Raw genomic sequence first — 19,263 nt, 5'->3', positions numbered from 1 at the left:
AATGAAATAATGTTTTTCACAGCACCTTGGGTAGAGCTGGAGGCCATTGTTCTAAGTAACTCAGGGAGGAATGAAAAACCAAAAACTTTTTGTTCTGACTTGTAAGTGGAAGCTAAGCTGTAAGTAGGCAAATGCATACAGAGTGATATAATGGACTTAAGAGACTCAGAAGTGGGAGGTGAAAAGGGAGGTGGAGGGATTAAAACCTATGTATTGGGTACAATTCGCACTACTCAGGTGGGTGACTGGTGCATTACAATCAGAATCCACTGCTATATAATTCATCCATGTAACCAAAAACCTTTTGTACTCCAAAAGCTATTAAAATAAAAAAGATACATAAATAAAAATAAAAATATCTTCCTCTTGCATGGTTCCTTGTAAGAGTAGGAAATCAAAAATTATTTGTTTGCATTGGGTTGAATATCAGAGAGCCGTATAAAAGAGAAGGTAGTCAAAATTGTGAAGATGAAGGTGTGTAAAGCCCATACGTGAATAAACAGAGATAGAGTGTTAAAAATTGTCACAGCTGGGATCAGAAAAAAGGCACTTGGATCAGAAAAAAGGCACCTGTAATTATGAGTCTCATAAAATAGCAATTAGAACTATTTCAAGGCCGGGCGCGGTGGCTCAAGCCTGTAATCCCAGCACTTTGGGAGGCCGAGGTGGGTGGATCACGAGGTCAAGAGATCGAGACCATCCTGGTCAACCTGGCGAAACCCCGTCTCTACTAAAAATACAAAAAAAATAGCTGGGCATGGTGATGCCTGCCTGTAATCCCAGCTACTCAGGAGGCTGAGGCAGGAGAATTGCCTGAACCCAGGAGGCGGAGGTTGCGGTGAGCCGAGATCGCGCCATTGCACTCCAGCCTGGGTAACAAGAGCAAAACTCCGTCTCAAAAAAAAAAAAAAGAACTATTTCACAAACTTCAGTTATTCAAGTATATTCCTAATAATTTTTGATAAACAACATACATTAACATTTATACTTTTCCTTAAAAGTTTATTTTTTCAACAATAACAAGAATATGTTTGACTATTGGCTATATGGCAAGTACTATTCACAGACTGTTGGGTACACCCATGTACACCAAAGCTGTGTGTTCTTTTGGAGACTATATTCTATGGAGAAAGGCAGATGATATATAAGAAAGATAGTACCAGGCTGGTGCAAAAGTTATTGTGGTTTTTGACATTGAAAGTAATGGTAAAAGCTGCAATGACTTAATAAGTAAATAGTAGAGTATATTCAACTTAATAAGTAAATAGTAGAGTATATTTGACTATCATAAATGTTATGGTAAATAAACAGAGGTGAGGGAGATTAAGAATGTAGAAAAAAGGGTTGATAACTTTAAATAGCATTATCTGAGTAAGCATCATTAAGAAGGTGATGTTTGTGCAGATATGGAAAAGAAGTGAGAGAGCAGACCCTGCAAATTTGTCAGGTACAAATTATTCAGATAAAGGAGATAAGAATCACCAACACATTGAGGTGGAAGCAAGCGTGACCTGGCTGAGAAACAACAAAGAACCCAGCATCCTGGGTGCAATGAGTAAAGATGAAGGAAGTAGGAGGTTAGCTCAAAGAGAGCCAGAATATGTAACATCTTATAGATAATTACAAAGATATTTTACTTTTGTGTTGTTTTGTTTTTACTCGGAGATACATGAGCAATTGATGAGAATTTTAAGTAGAAAACTGACATGACTTTATTTAAATTTAATGGACTCACTCCAATTTATTTGAAAACAGACTGTAGAGGACAAGGGTGAAGGCTAAGAGACTGCTTCAAAAATTATTGCTATAATCCAGACACGTGAACATGGTGGCCCTTTGGCATGTCCTCTGTTAGGATCATTACCCATCTCGAATTTACCTTTCAGACTGAGGTTCGGCTAGCAGTTATTTCACCTTTCCTGTCTCTTGGAAAAGTGTGACTGTTTTCTGTTTATTCACATATATTTCCATATAAGCTGTAATATAAACATGTCTCAACAGTTCAGGTACTGTATGTCTTGCACAACCTAGAGAGATCTTACTTTACACCATCACTTTCGTCAAACTCAAGTCATGGGTTAGGTTGCCTGGACTGTCTGCTCTAGATTATTACAGCAGGATCTTCAGCATCCAGTTATTTACCTTGATTATCATAATTTCTTAGATTCATACACTATATCCTGGGGACCCAGAAAGAATGAATCAAACCAAAACCAAAATTAAAATACAAGGGATCTCTTCCAAGCTCCATCCTGTGTCTTAACTACTTAAAATGGTTAACTATACTCCTTATGTTCTCAGCCTGAACTAGTTCTTCCCTTTCTTTTTTCTTATGTTTATTATAGAGTACAACTATTTTTTTTATTTTAAGTTCTGAGATATACATGCAGAACATGCAGGTTTGTTACACAGGTACACAGGTGCCATGGTGGCTTGCTGCACCTGTCTCATCCCTTTCTATATATTTTTAAATAATGACAATACAAATTTGCATATTAAACAGTAGTAAACCTCACAAAAATCTTCATCTTCTCTTAGATTAAAAAAATTTTTAAGATCTCTAATTAATGCTTTAATATCAAACTACTATAAATATCCCTCCACCCACAACAAATTCATCTTTTGGGGAGAAGGCAAATTGTGACAGTGTTTGTGACACATGGGCACATAATTTAGAGGCCAGCGGTTTTTTGATAAGAGTTTTCTTTTTTTATTAAGATGAAATCCGCATAACATAAAATCAGCCATTTTAAAGTGAATAATTTAGTGAAATTTGTACAATTTCTTTGCACATATTAATCAACATTAGAGGGCTGCAAATGCCTCCCGAGTAATATAGAAATATCCACTGGAAATAAAAATAGCACCAGTGGGAAAGTATGAAAAAAAAGAAAAGAGACAAATCAGCACATGAGGAAATATAGTTTCATTCCAATAATACCTTTTTACAGTAATTACTGAAAAAATGGTAAAAATTATAAAATAGTACATCATGAAACTAATAAAACATGTTTCATATTCCAAAATGTTAATACTTATTCCAATTAGATTGGTTACTTTTTTATATTAATCAACAGATTTTGTGTATTTTTTGATTGATAGTATTTAAAAAGCAGAAAACTTTGAGAGCAGTTTCCATACAATCAGATATTATACAAGATTCTATTAGAGATACGGCAGGCATACTTTCTGGGTTATTTGATAAAGAAAAAGTAGGAGTTGCTGCTTTTTGATGATAATCATAATTATGATCATATTGATGAAAATAATAAAATTGCTCTGATTGGTCAAGATTTTTTTCCATTTCTTCATTCAGCTCTTCAGAAATATATTTCACCCTCAATCCATGTCTGATATACTGCTAGAAGTTAAGGGACAAATTGTGACAACACACCATGCACTTCAATGACATATTTGAGTATAAAAACAACTCCAATAGAGCCAGGAATTAAGATTGTCTTATGGCTTATCCCAGGTAAATATCAAGTCAATGGCAAAATGAAACTTGAAGCATGATGGCTTACATCTATAATCCCGGCACTTTGGAAGACCAAGTCAGGCAATCACTTGAGCCCCAGGGTCGGAGACTAGCCTGGTCAACGTGGCAAAACCCAGTCTCTACAAAAAATACCAAAAGTTGGCCAGGCATGGTGACATGCACCTGTAGTCCTAGCTACCTGGGGCAGCTGAGGTAAGAAGATGGCTGCAGTGAGTCAAGATCACACCATTGCACTCCAGCCTGAGTAACAAAGTGAGATTCTGTCAAAAAAAGAAAAAAAAAAAAAAAATTCAAGCTTGACTGCCCTGACTCCATGTCTAGAGCTCTACTAACTAGAACAATAATACTAGCCTACCTGTAGGTCAACAAATACAGAAATCACAGCTTCCCCCTCCAATTTCTTGGGTAAGATTACAGTTTGCCAAGCTCTCTAAACATTTTCTGCATTTATTTTGACCTCAGCTGTTACTCTTTTCTGTTCTGCTTTCTGTCCTCCTTACTAGCTCACGTATTTCCTTCCTCCTCCTCTACCCTATCCCTTACATTGAAAACTTCTTCTCACAAATACTATATGAGGGCACACTACACAATTGGTCATAAACGATCGACATGTGAATCCATACACAATTGGAAGATGAGTTTTCTTGGGTAGCTGTGGTTCTGATCTGAAATCTGTTAAAATAGAATACAATGATGTAATTAGAACAAATGTTAAGGAATACTGTCTACATGGCACTCAAATAAATTAGTAAGGATATTGGTGAAAAGAGTTCTGCAGTGTTTCTGTTATTGGAAAAAGAGGTTTAAATCTAAATTGTTTTTAATCTCAAGTGGTTCAATGAATAGTCTTCATTATTAAGGCAGAAAAATAACAATTTTTTTTCAAGAAATAAGACTAGTTGCATAAACTTAAAAGAAATCCTGGCAAAGAAGAACAATCATTGAATATTCTATAAAAAGTTCTTTAAATATACTTCAACCTGTTACTTAGATGTTTCTTTATCAAATCAAGCAACAGTTCAGTGAAATTATTATTGAATATACTTAGTGAGTAGACCAAGCAGAAGTATTAATGCTGAAAGGAATCAAGAACTAAAAAAAGAATCATAGATGCTTTTAAATCAGGTCATTTAAAGGAAGGGCAAACAACTCTGTATATTTTAATTTATCCTGAAAGCAGAATTATATCGCAATGCAATGCTTGACAGTTATGATAATCAACATTGGTAAATGGAAGCACTGTCCTATTCAACGTGGTCTTCAAAATCCTGAAGGAGCAGTGTTAATTAGTCAAACTCGAAGAGGATCACTGCACCTCAGTGCAAAAGCTATGGCTCGGCGCTCTTCATCTTGAATATCTATCTCTTCTTGATCCTGAGGTTGGAGGATTGAGAAAACTTTGCTTTGGAGATGACTAAGACTAGCATTAACTACTTAGTTTATACCTCAGGGAGAACTCTAATCAGCATTATTTAAAAAATTTTTCCTTGACATCTAAGTGTTTTGGGGGTATAGACAGCTAGATTAAATAAATGCCACCAAGAAAACCACAGAGTAATAACATATCAAAATGTTAACTTGGGCCCACGCTTGTGATTGTAGAAAGAGTCCTCTAGCCATATGTTTAAAATAGCAAAAGAAAAGACAAACAAGTTCTATAAAAAAGTAGAAAATACATTTGGCTGATTGTTTGCTAATAAGTTCACTGTACTTGGCCTAGTAGAAGTAAAACAGTTAAGTGATTATACTCAGCAATTCATACCATTCACACCATTGGGTGAACAGACTCTGTGGTGAGAACAGAGGCAAATGAAAAAACACTTTGAATTAATTCTGCAAAGGTTTTAAGATACAATGTTAAACACCCTATAAAAAGCAATCTGACATAAAAGAAAACTAATCAACACAAATGAAAAATAGTAAAAAAAAAAAAAAGAGAGAGAGAGACATACATATAGGACATTGAAATTACATATAGACAGATACATATAGGACATTCAGACACATGCTAAAACAACTATGGTTAGTGTATTCTAAGAGCTAAAAGACAGTACTGAGAATGCTGGAAGAAAAATGAAAAGTGTAAGTGTTGAAGAATAGATTTGAGAAAAAAAAAACATACTAAAATTATAGCACTGAAAATGTCACCAAACAAAATAAAAAAACTTTTAATAGAGACCTTTAACAGCAGATTAGCCACACATGAGGAAAATAGATGAACTGGAAGATATGTGAAAGGTAATTACATAGATTGGAGCAAAAAGATAAAAAAGAATAAAAACACAGGAAAAAGCAAAAGAAACGTATAGGGTGCTGTAAATGGATCTATAATGAATGTAACTGGGATTCCAGGAGAAGGGAAAAAAGATGGAAAAAAAGCAAAATTTGAAGCAACTATGGCTGAGAATTTTTCATTGCTGAGTAAAGACATCAGATTTAAGCCATATATTACCTTCAAACAGATGAACTTGCAAAAAGAACAATATCGGATCTGGGTCATGGCACCAGAAGGAGAGGGGAAGGGGGAGGGGGAGAGGGAGGGAGAGGGGGGGTAGGGGGAGGGGGAAGGGCAATAAAAGGTAGAAAAAAATGGAATAATATATTTGAGTGGCTGAGAGGAAAAACAACGAACCTCTAATCCCATACTTACTGAAAATATCAGGCTTAAGAAAAAATATCTGAAATGTACAGTAGGAAAGGAAGAAATAAAAAATAATTAAAATCATAAATATGCAGGCAAATTGAATTGAATACTAACTGCATAAATCTGCTGTGTGCCACCATGCCTGGCTAACTTTTGTATTTTTTTTTAAGAGATGGGGTTTCACCATGTTGGCCAGGCTGGATCTCAAACTTCTGACCTCAAGTGATGCACCTGCCTCGGACTCCCAAAGTGCTAGGATTACAGGCATGGGCTACTGCACCCAGCCCAAACAAGGGCTTTTTTTTTTTTTTTTTTTTTTTTTGAGACTGAATCTATCTGTATTGCCCAGTCCAGAGTGCAGTGGCGTGATCTCAGCTCACTGCAACCTCCGTCTCTGGAGTTCAAGCAATTCTCATGCATCAGCCTCTGAGTAGCTGGGATTAGCGGTGCCCACCACCACACCCAGCTGGTGGTGCACAGCTGTAGTCCCAGCTACTCAGGAGGTTGAGGTGGGAGGATCACTTGAACCTAGGAGGCAGAGGCTGCAGTGAGCTGAGATTGTGCCACTGCACTACAGCATGGGTGATAAAATAAAAATAAGTACATTAATATAATAGCATATAAACTGAGGAGGGAGTCAACAGAGTAAAGGCATGCTTTATTGATTTTTTATTGATCGGGAAGAACATAAAAATGCCAGTCAATATTAGTCTTTGATGAGTGAAGATTACATGTATAATTCCAAGAACAACTACTTAAAGATTAGTAAAAGAAATGTAAAAGATGTGAAAGAGTACATTCCAAATGAACAGAAAAAAAACTAAGAAAAAGTGTTGTAAGAAAAACTGAATAAGAAAAAGCGAATGACGGCCGGGCGCGGTGGCTCAAGCCTGTAATCCTAGCACTTTGGGAGGCCGAGGCGGGTGGATCACGAGGTCAAGAGATCGAGACCATCCTGGTCAACATGGTGAAACCCCGTCTCTACTAAAAATACAAAAAATTAGCTGGGCATGGTGGCGCGTGCCTGTAATCCCAGCTACTCAGGAGGCTGAGGCAGGAGAATTGCCTGAGCCCAGGAGGCGGAGGTTGCGGTGAGCCGAGATCGCGCCATTGCACTCCAGCCTGGGTAACAAGAGCGAAACTCCGTCTCAAAAAAAGAAAAAAAAAAGAAAAAAGAAAAGAAAAGAAAAGAAAAGAAAAGAAAAGAAAAAGAAAAGAAAAAAGAAAAAGCAAATGACAACGGCAGTGACAAAGACTTCAACACGTAATAAGGAATAATGTATAATCATGCAAATGTGAAATACATTTAAAACATCTTTCTAAAATGCAAAATGTGAAAATGTGGTTACTTTTTAACATAATAATAAGTATCACACATTAACTATGTACAAGACATTATGCTAAATAACTTTAATTTCTTTCTTTCTTTTTTTTTTTTTTTTGAGACAGACTTTTACTCTTGTTGACCAGGCTGGAGTGCAACGGCACGATCTCAGCTCAGTGCAACCTCCACCTCCTGGGTTCAAGTGATTCTTCTGCCTCACCTCCCAAGTAACTGGGATTACAGGCATGCCCCACCATGCCTGGGTAATTTTGTATTTTTAGCAGAAAGAAGTTTCTCCATGTTGGTTAGGCTGGTGTCAAACTCCGACCTCAGGTGATCTGCCTGCCTCTGCCTCCCAAAGTGCTGAGATTACAGGCATGAGCCACTGCGCCTGGCCCAATAATTTTACTTTTATACCCAACTTACAATTCTAAGAGAGAGCACTCTTTCTTTCTTTTGTTTTTGTCTTTTGTTTGTTTTGAGTTGGAGTCTTGCTAGAGTCTCATTCTGTCACCCAGACTGGAGTGCAATGATATGATTTCGGCTCACTGTAACCTCTGTCTCCCAGGTCCAGTCAATTCTCCTGCCTCAGCCTCTTGAGTAGCTGGGATTTCAGAAAAGTGCGACCACATCCTGCTAATTTTTGTACTTTTAGTGTAGATGGGGTTTTGCCACATTGGTCAGACTGGTCTCGAACTCCCGACCTCAAGTGATCCAACCACCTAGGCCTCCCAAAGTGCTGGGAGTACAGGCGTGAGCCACCACTTCCAGCCCAGAGCACTCTTTCTATTCTCATTTATGGATAAAAAAAAACCAAAACAAACAAACAAAAAAAAACGGGACTCAGAGAGGAAAAATGACTTATCCCCAATGTCACACAATCAGTGAGTGGGCTAATAACCCAAATGGAGGCCTGGCTTCAAAACCGATATTCTTAACCAGAGGGTTACACTGACTGACAGTGACTGCTCCTTGTCTGGACAACTTCAAACATGTCAGATGCCTCCCTGGTAAGAAAACCGAAAGAACATCTGTGTTGATGGTGCTAGATGGCCTCTCAGCACATTTTCACTCTCAAATCCTCCTCATTCTTCTCCTTTTGTCTCAGCTCACTTTCTCTTTTTTTTTTTTATGTCTTTCTCTCTTTCTCAAATATGGTTAGCAAATCAGGTTCTTAGCTGCTTGACAGAGGTTTTCATGGATGAGGTGAAAACCTCCCTCTGAGAAAGAGGATGAAGAAAGAGGATGAAGCATTGTCTCTAAACACTTACAAGTTAGAAGAGAATGTTGATCCATCCTCCCAGAGCCACGGTCCCTCAGTCTGGGTCCGAGAAAGGCCTATCCAAAATGAATTATCAGGTTGGGAAGACACTTGCTTTAATATAAATCCCTGTAATGAAACAAACACAAATAGACAACAGAGAGAGAGAGAGAGAGAGAGAGAGAGAGAGAGAGAGAGAGAGAGAGAGAGAGAGAGACTATTAGCATGAACATGGAGAAAAAGACAACTGATTGAATCACTTTGGTGAAGGATGCATGCCTAACCTGACATCAACCTCGAGAGAAATGTCAATTTTTGCATGTCATTGAATGTCTCAAAGGCCTATTTTATTTATTTAAAGTAATTATCATTTAATTTTCCAAGAGAATAGATTTATAATGTCAAGATTGTACTGCCTCCATTCAATCTATTGACAAAATCCCAGATGACAGGCCCCCTAGGCAGTTTCCATGGATGATTGGCCACTATCTTCTCCTCCAGTTGAAGAAATAAATGGATACTACTCTTGTTAAGAAATACTTCTCAGTGGGGTGGGGAGTTGGGGAGAGATAGCGTGGGGAGAAATGCCAGATATAGGTGATGGGGAGGAAGGCAGCAAATCACACTGCCATGTGTGTACCTATGCGACAATCTTGCATGTTCTTCACATGTACCCCCAAACCTAAAATGCAATTAAAAAAAAAAAAAGATTAAACTTAAAAAAAAAAAAAAGAAAAGAAAAAAAGAAAGAAATACTTCTCAGAGTTAGGTAACAACTTAAAAATAATTTAGTCCAATGGCATATTTTATGAATAAGTAATGTGAGGTTCAGTGAAGAGATCTGAATTGTTGACAAGTACAGAGCAATTTACTTTCAATTATAGGCTGGCCTAAAAGTCAGATAGACCTGTAATCCCATACTCTTTCTTCACGGTTTATCTAGTTCCATTAACTTTAACACAAATTATTACTACTGGGTAAGATATTACAGAAACAAACAAACAAAAAAAAAAATAAGAATAGTCAAAGTAGATGTAAAAGCTATCAACTGGTTTAGATTTATAATGTGGAATATTTCCTATTAACCCCTTCTCAAACCTCATCTACGCTCTACCCTTCGTTCATGATGGTTTGTAAGTGCCACTTTTTAGGAAAACTTCTTATGAACACAGGGATCTCTTTCAAGTTCTATAATAGCTATTGCCAGTGCCAGATATTTAACTTTTAATAACTCCTAAGTTGCTTTTTTTTACTTAAAAAATTATATGTGTCCTGTAATAGCAGGGCTATTTTTTAACCCTCTTTGCCTTTCGAGTATCTTGCAAAAAGGAAGTAATTTATAAACCTATATTATCATTTTTGCCATTTTTCTTGATAATTATGATGACAAGGAGGACAATGTCCTACTTTACTCCGCCAAATTTAAAGACTGAAATACAAACTCACAAAAATGGGTAGTGGCCTGATTATTCTAGTCATGCATACATGGAGTGTGTTTCAAAGGATTTGTTTTAAAGTGAAACACAGTCAGTTTTTTTTTAAATTAGTTAAAAATAAAAGCCTATACTATGCACTTTATGTGCTTAAGGCATGCTATGATTGTAATTATAGTGATAGTAAAAATGACTTTTGGCCGAGTGTAACCTGTAATCCCAATACTTTGGGAGATCGAGGTGGGCAGATCACTTGTGCCCAGGAGTGTGAGACCAGCCCAAACAATATGGACAAACACGTCTCTGCAAAACATTACCCCCCCAAAAAATTAGATGGGTATGGTGGTGCACCCTGTAGTCCTAGCTATTCAGGAGACTGAGGTGGAAGGATGACTTGAGGCTGGGGAGGTCAAGGCTTCAGCAAGTCGTAAACTGCACCACTGCACCACTCCAGCTCGGGCAACAGAGCAGGATTCTGCCTCAAAAAAAAAAAAAAAAAAAAAAAAAAAAGAAGAAGAAGAAGAAGGAGAAGGAGAAGGAGCAAGAGAAGATGACTTCATTTTAGGGAAAATTGTCATTACCTGGAATCTCCCTCTATTTTTCTTTTGGATACAGACCACAGATAATTATAACAGAAGTCTATACTTACCAATTCTTTTGAACTGTCTATCTTCAGGAGGTTAGAGTCCAGTTGAGAGCACTGTCTTTTACTTCCATCCCAAGAATTTAGTGACATGCTGAATAGATAACAGCTCTTCTCATACATAATCCAGTTAGAAGGACAAGGGCTGGAAAGATCTCCTGGAAATAAAAGATTAGTACCATGAGGTTCATGGCATACCAGTTCACTCTTTTAGTGTGAACACCATTCATCTTAAGGACACTTATAAAATAACCAATAAGCTGCCATTATTATATTTCATCTTCAATTCAAACTATAGGGATATGATTTTACCAATGAGAATACATTAAAATCTTCCTATTCATTTAAAATTTAAAAATAAATTAACTACGAATAGTATTTTAGGCAGCCAACCATCCTTTTTTCTTGAGTTTGATTTCTTCAGATTCAGCTCAAAACTACCTTTCTCTTTAATAACTACTTAAAATAAGTCCACTCACAATGAATCACTGAGGTAAGACAATTTCACCTTGCTACTTAATTTATTTTATGATGTAAGATCTACTTCAGAATGTGACTTTCCAAATGAGAAAAGTATAGTTCAACTATGCATATTACACAGTATCTCTGTTATTTATTATTAACTACTTAATAAAAATGTTGAGGAGGTATGGGTCCAGACATGAAAAATTAAAATGCAAATATTAAGTCACAGTCAATTATGATGCAATTAGAAGTAAAGGTCAAGTGTATATAGAATTGTAATTAAGTAAATGAAATTGTATGATTAAACAAATTTGATGAGTTTTCAAGAACATGTGTATTAGGTCTACCTCTTTTGTGTATTTTTAATTTAGCTTCTTTATTCTTGGCAACATTTTCCCTTATTTCTTTTCTTTCACTGTCATTCTTCCTTTCTAATGTCATATTTTCTTTTTTTTTTTTTTTTTGAGACGGAGTTTCACTCTTGTTACCCAGGCTGGAGTGCAATGGCGCCATCTCGGCTCACCACAACCTCCGCCTCCTGGGTTCAAGCAATTCTCCTGCCTCAGCCTCCTGAGTAGCTGGGATTGCAGGCACACACCACCATGCCCAGCTAATTTTTTGTATTTTTAGTAGAGACGGGGTTTCACCTTGTTGACCAGGATGGTCTCGATCTCTCAACCTCGTGATCCACCCGCCTCGGCCTCCCAAAGTGCTGGGATTACAGACTTGAGCCACCGCGCCCGGCCTAATGTCATATTTTCTATTCTAACTGCATCGCTTTAAAAATGTCAATTCTGTAAGGAGAGAAAACACTTTTCTTTGTATCAAATTATATGATCTCCCGTAGATCTAAACACATAGCCAGTGATAAATCAGTTACTGATTTTAAAAATTATTAAAGTCCAATTTAGAACTGTTCAGCCAAGTGCATAGGGTACTTGCAATTTCACTTTATTGTATATATGACAGGGATACATTACACTAAGATAATACTGATATGTGTGCTTGCCTTTAATGTACAATCATTGGATCTAAGCATATTTTCTTTACACCCCTGCCCCTGGCCTCAGCACCAAGAATTAACCCTCTTGAATCAAGATTTGATCCTTTAACTATGCCCTTGCCTGTGGTTTTGATAGCTTTGGTAGGAGTCACACTCTCTTCCAAAGATGATTGTGGGGGTTGACTGTGGTTCTCTTTGTTCCTTGACGGAAAGTTGCCATTCTTCAATGGATTGCTTCCTGAATTGGATCTCCAAGTAGCTTCATATACCAACAACAATAACAGTGACAGGAAAATGTCATTCTACTATGTTTGAAAATTAAAATCCCAAAACCCATATGATATTGGAATAAAAAGGATACATTATTGATTAATGATAAATAGATGATATATTGCTGTGGAGAGGTAAAGACGATTGATTGATAGAATAGACAAAAAAAATAACTTTTATAGAGGAGGTATAGCGAAAAAAAGAAAAAGGAAGGTAGAGAAGAAGAAATAGAATGAGGAAGGCAGCAAGAGGCAAATGTCATACAGTCAACGGGAGCCATGACAGATTGGAAATAGCAACGTCTTTCACCTTTCTTCTATTATTTAAAAATGAGAGATCCTTGAGAAACTGCCCAGTACCTATAACATAGAATGCACTCAATAAACATTTGGCTAATTAAGGAATGTCATGAAGATTCTCTGAAGGCGCTTGATAACAGATAGCATGTGATATAAAATCTGAAAAAAGATATTCATCCTAGCCAGGTGTGGTGGCTTATGGCCTGTAATCCCAGCACTTTGGGAGGCCAAGGTGGATGGATCACCTGAGGTCAGGTCACCTGATGGATCAGCCTGAACAATACAGGTGAAACCCTGTCTCTACCAAAAATACAAAATTAGGCAGTTGTAGTGGCGGGCGCCTTTAGTCCCAGCTGCTCGGGTACTGAGACAGGAGAATCACTTGAACCCAGGAGGAGGCTGCAGTGAGCGAGATGGGGCTACTGTACTCCAGCCTGGGCAACAAGAGTGAGACTCGATCTCAAAAAAGAAAAGAAAAGAAAAGAAAAAAGAAAAAAAGATAGTCATCCATTACAAAATACCAACTTAGGACCAAGTACCTCAGCCATTTCTGGTATATTCAAAGGTGCTTATATTACAGATCAGAAATAATTTCCTTAAATAATGACCCTCCTAGAAATAGCTTAACGTCCCTCTAGTGAATTTATTTCATTAGGAAGACAGCATCTTATTGTACTTCCTTCTTCAGCTCCATGTATTTCCTTCCATTAATTTATCTTTTAAATTCCACAGCTATGAGTTTTTTAGACAGATCACTTAAATTTCTAATCACGGTCCCACCACTAACCAGCTTATAACCCTGGAAAGGCAAAATAACCTCTCAATTTCTCACACCTAAGGGAATGGGCATTCATAGTACCAACTCAATACAGATAAAACTAGATTATATACAAATTAAAGTAGATTATGCATGTCAAGCCCTTAAAAGAGTGCCTGGCACATAATAATTGCTTACTGAATTGTCTGTTGTTGTTGTTGTTGTTAATCTCCCTCACCAAATACTCACCCGTGGTACCCAGGACCACAGCTGTCACCAGTATTACCAAGCAGAGGATTCCCAAAATCACAGCAATGAGACGCCAAGGAAGAGATGAAGCACAAGATCCTGAGGAGCCAGAGAGGGCAGAAGTGGAATAAAGAAGGAGAATAATGGATGGTGGGGCACTTTAATTCTACAGTTCCTCAAAAATCTGGCCAGGCGCAGTGGCTCACACCTGCAATCCCAGAAGGGATACTGAGATAGGAGGATTGCTTGAGGCCAGAAGCTCAAGACCAGCCCGGGCAACACAGGGAGACCCTGTTCCTACCAAAAAAAAAAAAAAAAAAAAAAAATTAATTAATTAGCTGGGCATGATGGTGAGCTCCTGCAGTCCCAGCTATTCTGGATGCTGTGGCAGAAGGATCACTTGAGCCCAGGAATTCCAGAGCAGCCTGGGCAACAGACGGATATGCTGAAAAAACAAACAAACAAACAAACAAAAAACAACCACAAAAAAATGCAAAACAACAACAACAACAAAAACTGGCAAATTTGAAAGTGAATTATTAATCACTGCCTAGATTACCTCATCATCTAGGATTAGCTGTGATTTTCTCCACCTGTAAGGATACTTCTTCTTCAACTGCTAGAACTGTAATTTCAGCACATTGCCTTGATATCTGTATGCTCCTAATCCCAGCTCCACATTGATACCTACAGGTCTTGACATTAGATCCCTGAAATCCTGCTGCTTCTTAGAGGAAATAGCTTGATGCTGGGGAGATAGCACTGATTACTGAGGGTAATTTTCCCTTTTTGTATGTTTGTTGCATGACCCAGGGCAAATTACTCCCTTCGTTGTTTTTTATTCCTCTTTGTGAAATTGGAGTAGTATCTCAAAGGATTATTGTGGGAATTTAAAAAGCTAACACATATAAAAGTACCTTGTTTTGAGACTGCTAGGACATTATAGGTGTGTTGTTACCGAATACTGTCAGCCTACACATTTGCATCAACACTCACATGTCTCCCTACCCCTTGCCTCATGTGATTTTTCTATCCTTCCTCAATAGGTTTCCCAAGAAAAGAATTACATCAGTGCTGAGAGGAAAATAATTGCGCAATGTGAATAACAAGAAAGCAGAAGAAAGCAAACTCTGGTGTCAAAACTGACAAATGAGCTCCCTCTTACAGATAATAGGGAATTAAATTTGTATTAACATTGCCATAACCAGAATATGTTTCTACTTTCCACTGAGACTAAGCTGTAAGAACATTTCATGGAATTGTCACATAGGAGAATCATAAGAGTAGACTAAATCACTCATTCTATGAATACAGAGATCCTCCAATGCCCTTCTTTCTATTTCATTTCATTTACATTTTGTTTAAGATTCATGTCCTACCGATGGGAGTTTTTGTTTTGTTTTTTGTTGTTTTTGTATTTTGAGAAAATACTCCTGGAGATGGAGGTTTTTATCTACCATATATTAATCTATTTTCCTTCACTGGCATATCAATAACTCTTTTTTTGTTTAAAAATCATCCAGATTAATCTCTTACCACAAAAAAAAGTTATTTATATTTACTTCTTTAAGTTTCCTGGCCTCCATTCTATAATCTATCCTTTCTATCAAACAAGTCACTCATATAGAAATCCTTCATCTTTGTGTATTATCCCACTTATTACCAATTTCTCACTGTGAAGTGTCTATAGAAAAGAGAAACTATTTTCTGCCATCAGACATAATTAATTTAAATATTAATAATTGGTCACAGAATAATTTTCATGAAAAAAGGTTTAGGGTGTATTCAAATTGTCTTCAGTGATATTTAAAGCCCTTTAAAAATATATCCATAAAGTTCTACAGATCATGAGCCTCTCGAATTTTCTTCTTTTATACCTTTTTGAATGGAAGAGCTAAAGCCATATGTTAGAGAAAAAAAAAAAATATATATATATATATATACACACACACACATATATATGTATATACCTTTCTCTGAAACAACGGATATCCTGGTATTGTTTCGAGAGCTGAAGCGTAATTGAGTATATCCGTCTTCATCCAAATTTTCTAAATCAGGATATTCCATTGTTCTTGAGAGTCCCTGAATAGCCACAGCATTTGGGAGCTCTTTTCTTTCTGCTCCTGAGACGATTGCCTGTGGACGAAAGAGAATCTCTGAGTCAAACCATGTGGGACAGGCACTTATTGGAGTTTAACAAATTAAGCTTAAGTCGTTCAACCAGATATTCAACAGCAGGAAGTGAAACTATGCTGTGGTAATTTTTCATTTGTACCTTTAGGTCCTGTTTCTGAGACGGCTGACTCAGGAAAACTCAAAGGCAGCATAGCAGATAAGCCTTTGTTTCAAAACCAAGGTAAGAAAAACGCATAAATTAATGTGACTCCGCCTTCATTACTCTCACAACTGAATCTGACATCAGTAATTAATTTAACCTATGCAAACGACTACCGTTTTGGTCCCCTGCATTTACCACAACTTTGTTGTAACTTTGTTCATGTATTTATTCATGTATTTTTAAAATAATGTAAACAGATACTGAATGCTCACCTTTTCAATGAACAGGAGCTTAGAATACAAAGAAAAATGATAACTATAAAGAAACTCATTCCCTAATAGACGAAATATGTAGATAGGTAAATGAGGGCTGGCATGAGAGGGTGCATTATTCTAACAACAGACAGAGAAAACAAACCTCTGGGAATGATCAGATATTGATAATAGAAAACAACATTTATTTATTGAACAATTACTATGAGCTAGGTACCACATGTTGCACATGTTTTGTTCAATCTCACTTTTTCAAGTCCATATAGTAGGGATTATTATTTCTATTTTCTTGTTCAATCTCACTTTTCCAAGTCTATTTAATAGGGATTATTATTTCTGTTTTCAGATTCAAAAATGAGACAGAAAATTTAGTCTCCTTCTCAGGTTTAAGAAGCTAATTTAAAAAATTTAGAGCAAGGAATCAAACTAAAGCTGACTCTTGCTGCAAAACTCATGGTCTTAGCCAGGCGCGGTGGCTCACGCCTGTAATCCCAGCACTTTGGGAGGCCAAGGCGGGTGGATCACGAGGTCAGTAGATCGAGACCATCATGGTCAACATGGTGAAACCCCGTCTCTATTAAACATGCAAAAAATCAGTTGGGCATGGTGGTGCACGCCTGTAATCCCAGCTACTCAGGAGGCTGAGGCAGGAGAATTGCCTGAACCCAGAAGGCGGAGGTTTCGGTGAGCCAGGATCGCGCCATGGCACTCCAGCCTTGGTAACAAGAGTGAAACTCCGTCTCAAAAACAAACAAACAACAAAAAAACAACTCATGGTCTTTTCATTAAGCTACATGCCTCTTTCATCATCCCATACACTCATATTGCAAGGAACAGCTTATGGAAGGCGTTGGGACTGAAATATTATGCTAGTACGCTGAATGTTTGATTTTTTTCCCCTCTCTTCCCATTTCCATAGTAATGATCAAGTCAAGGAAATACAGAAAACACCTAACATTGCTGGAAACTGAAGTGACCAACTCATTTACCAGACCCTGAAGCCCGTAGAGTGCAGGAGACATCTGAGTGTTGTCAAAGATCAACAAACCTGAATACTAGTTAATGTGGTGAGGACAGGTTTTATTCAGCACTACCGTTGCAACAGGAAAGAGTGCAGCATGAACTGAGCTCAACTTCCCCAAAAGTAAAGCTGGTAACGTTTTAAAGTATGGAGTGTGCTAAGGAAAATATATTGAGTGGTGTTAAGGAGGTTAATGTGACTAGACCATCAGGATTTGTTAATTGGCCCTTAGCCAGAGGAGAGAGAAACTTTGCCTATCTATATGACAGATGGGCATGGGCGCAAGTTGAAGTGAAGCACCCAGCTAGGTTGGTCTTTATACTCTAACTAAAAGAAAGAGCAAGATTTAGCTCCCTGAATGTTTGCATGTCAAAGAAACAGCTCCCAGGTCCTTGAAGAAACAGTTCTGTGTGGTAGATTTGCTTCTCAAAGGGCAGAGAAAGTTTAACTGTAACATTTTTTTTTTTTTTTTTTTTTTTTTTTTTTTTTTTTTTTTTTTTTTTTTTTTTTGAGACGGAGTTTCGCTCTTGTTACCCAGGCTGGAGTGCAATGGCGCGAACTCGGCTCACCACAACCTCCGCCTCCTGGGTTCAGGCAATTCTCCTGCCTCAGCCTCCTGAGTAGCTGGGATTACAGGCAGGCGCCACCATGCCCAGCTAATTTTTTGTATTTTTAGTAGAGACGGGGTTTCACCATGTTGACCAGGATGGTCTCGATCTCTTGACCTCGTGATCCACCCGCCTCGGCCTCCCAAAGTGCTGGGATTACAGGCTTGAGCCACCGCGCCCGGCTAACTGTAACATTTCTAAAGTAACTGCTCTAACAGGAATTCAGGAGCCTATCTGTTACCAAGTTTTGACTGGAACAAAAAGTAAATCCTCCTAGCAGCATTGGGCTTCCTCAGGCTGGCATTTTAAGTAGGGCTGCGTCATCCTATGGACCTTGCCTTAAGCTACTAGAAGGCACGCTGGAGCTTGCTGAGTCTCTAGTGCAGAGATTTGAGCGGAGTTGTTATATGATAAGGGTTCTGCAGTTCTCACCGTCTAACTACCTATCAAAACAGAAGAGAGCTCAAGGAGAGTACATAAATGAGCTTCCACGCCTTCCTTAAGCTGCCACAAAAGTTTTACTAAGTTTCTGTAGACATGTTGCAAAGTGGTAATGTGGATCTTAATCTCAGCATTCATCAGTCTTTCAGTTCTATACACAGTGCTTGGAAAGCAGCATGTGAGGTTGAGGGCATGCTACCCCAAAATATGGATTCTTGCCATTTGAGAAAACAGCAGGATCAGGAAGTTCACTCTCACACCTTTCCCCATCTTTCTGCCTTGAAGCAGTTCGTAAGACCCTCATTCCAGAAGTATCCTTTCCCAGAGGAAAGAAACATCCTTACCTTTGAAGACAAAGAGATGCCAAGAAGAATCTGAACAAATTAGTCTAGCTAAATTCCCTCCAGTTTATTACCATTAGATTATACACCCCTAGTCCAATGTAGGGGAGAAAAAGTAATATCTTTTCTTTGCCCATCACAAAGTTCATGACTGAGACCCCTATGACAAAAGACAGACTAACAAGACAAAAGGATATAAATATGATATGACAAGATAGGCTTCTAAAATAAAGACCCAGGGAAAACTAAATATTTTTCTTCTTTTCTTTTTTTTTTTTTCCAGCAGGGTTTCACCATATTGGTCAGGCTGGTCTCAAACTCCTAACCTCAGGTGATCCGCCCGCCTCAGCCTCCCAAAGTGCTGGGATTATAGGCATGAGCCACTGTGCCCGGCAAAAACTAAATATTTTTGTGGATAGTCATCTAGAAGTATGACTGGAGAATAAAAGGGC

General features: G+C 37.8%; 1 protein-coding gene across 5 annotated transcripts; it reads right to left on the bottom strand.

The window, feature by feature from the left end:
* Nucleotides 1-997: 997 nt before the first annotated feature.
* On the bottom strand, nt 998-16,146 carry CLEC7A (C-type lectin domain containing 7A). Of its 5 annotated transcripts, XM_003934493.4 has the most exons (7): nt 16,126-16,146; nt 15,818-15,986; nt 13,848-13,946; nt 12,394-12,531; nt 10,811-10,962; nt 8,739-8,857; nt 1,025-4,171 (listed from the first exon to the last, which is right to left on the bottom strand). In XM_003934493.4, exons 2-7 carry the CDS (start codon nt 15,915-15,917, stop codon nt 4,039-4,041), a joined length of 741 nt encoding a protein of 246 aa, XP_003934542.1. In that variant the 5' UTR covers nt 15,918-15,986; nt 16,126-16,146; the 3' UTR covers nt 1,025-4,038. The 5 variants fall into 5 exon arrangements, with proteins under 5 accessions (XP_010343390.1, XP_010343389.1, XP_010343388.1 ...); XM_010345087.3 differs by lacking the exons at nt 8,739-8,857; nt 16,126-16,146 and having other exon boundaries at nt 1,002-4,171; nt 15,818-16,086; XM_003934492.3 differs by lacking the exons at nt 12,394-12,531; nt 16,126-16,146 and having other exon boundaries at nt 1,023-4,171; nt 15,818-16,086.
* Between the last annotated feature and the right edge of the window lie 3,117 nt (nt 16,147-19,263).

This window comes from Saimiri boliviensis, chromosome 7, assembly GCF_048565385.1.
Source record: "Saimiri boliviensis isolate mSaiBol1 chromosome 7, mSaiBol1.pri, whole genome shotgun sequence".
NCBI classification, from domain to species: domain Eukaryota; kingdom Metazoa; phylum Chordata; class Mammalia; order Primates; family Cebidae; genus Saimiri; species Saimiri boliviensis.
This window is presented reverse-complemented; position numbering and strand designations above follow the sequence as displayed.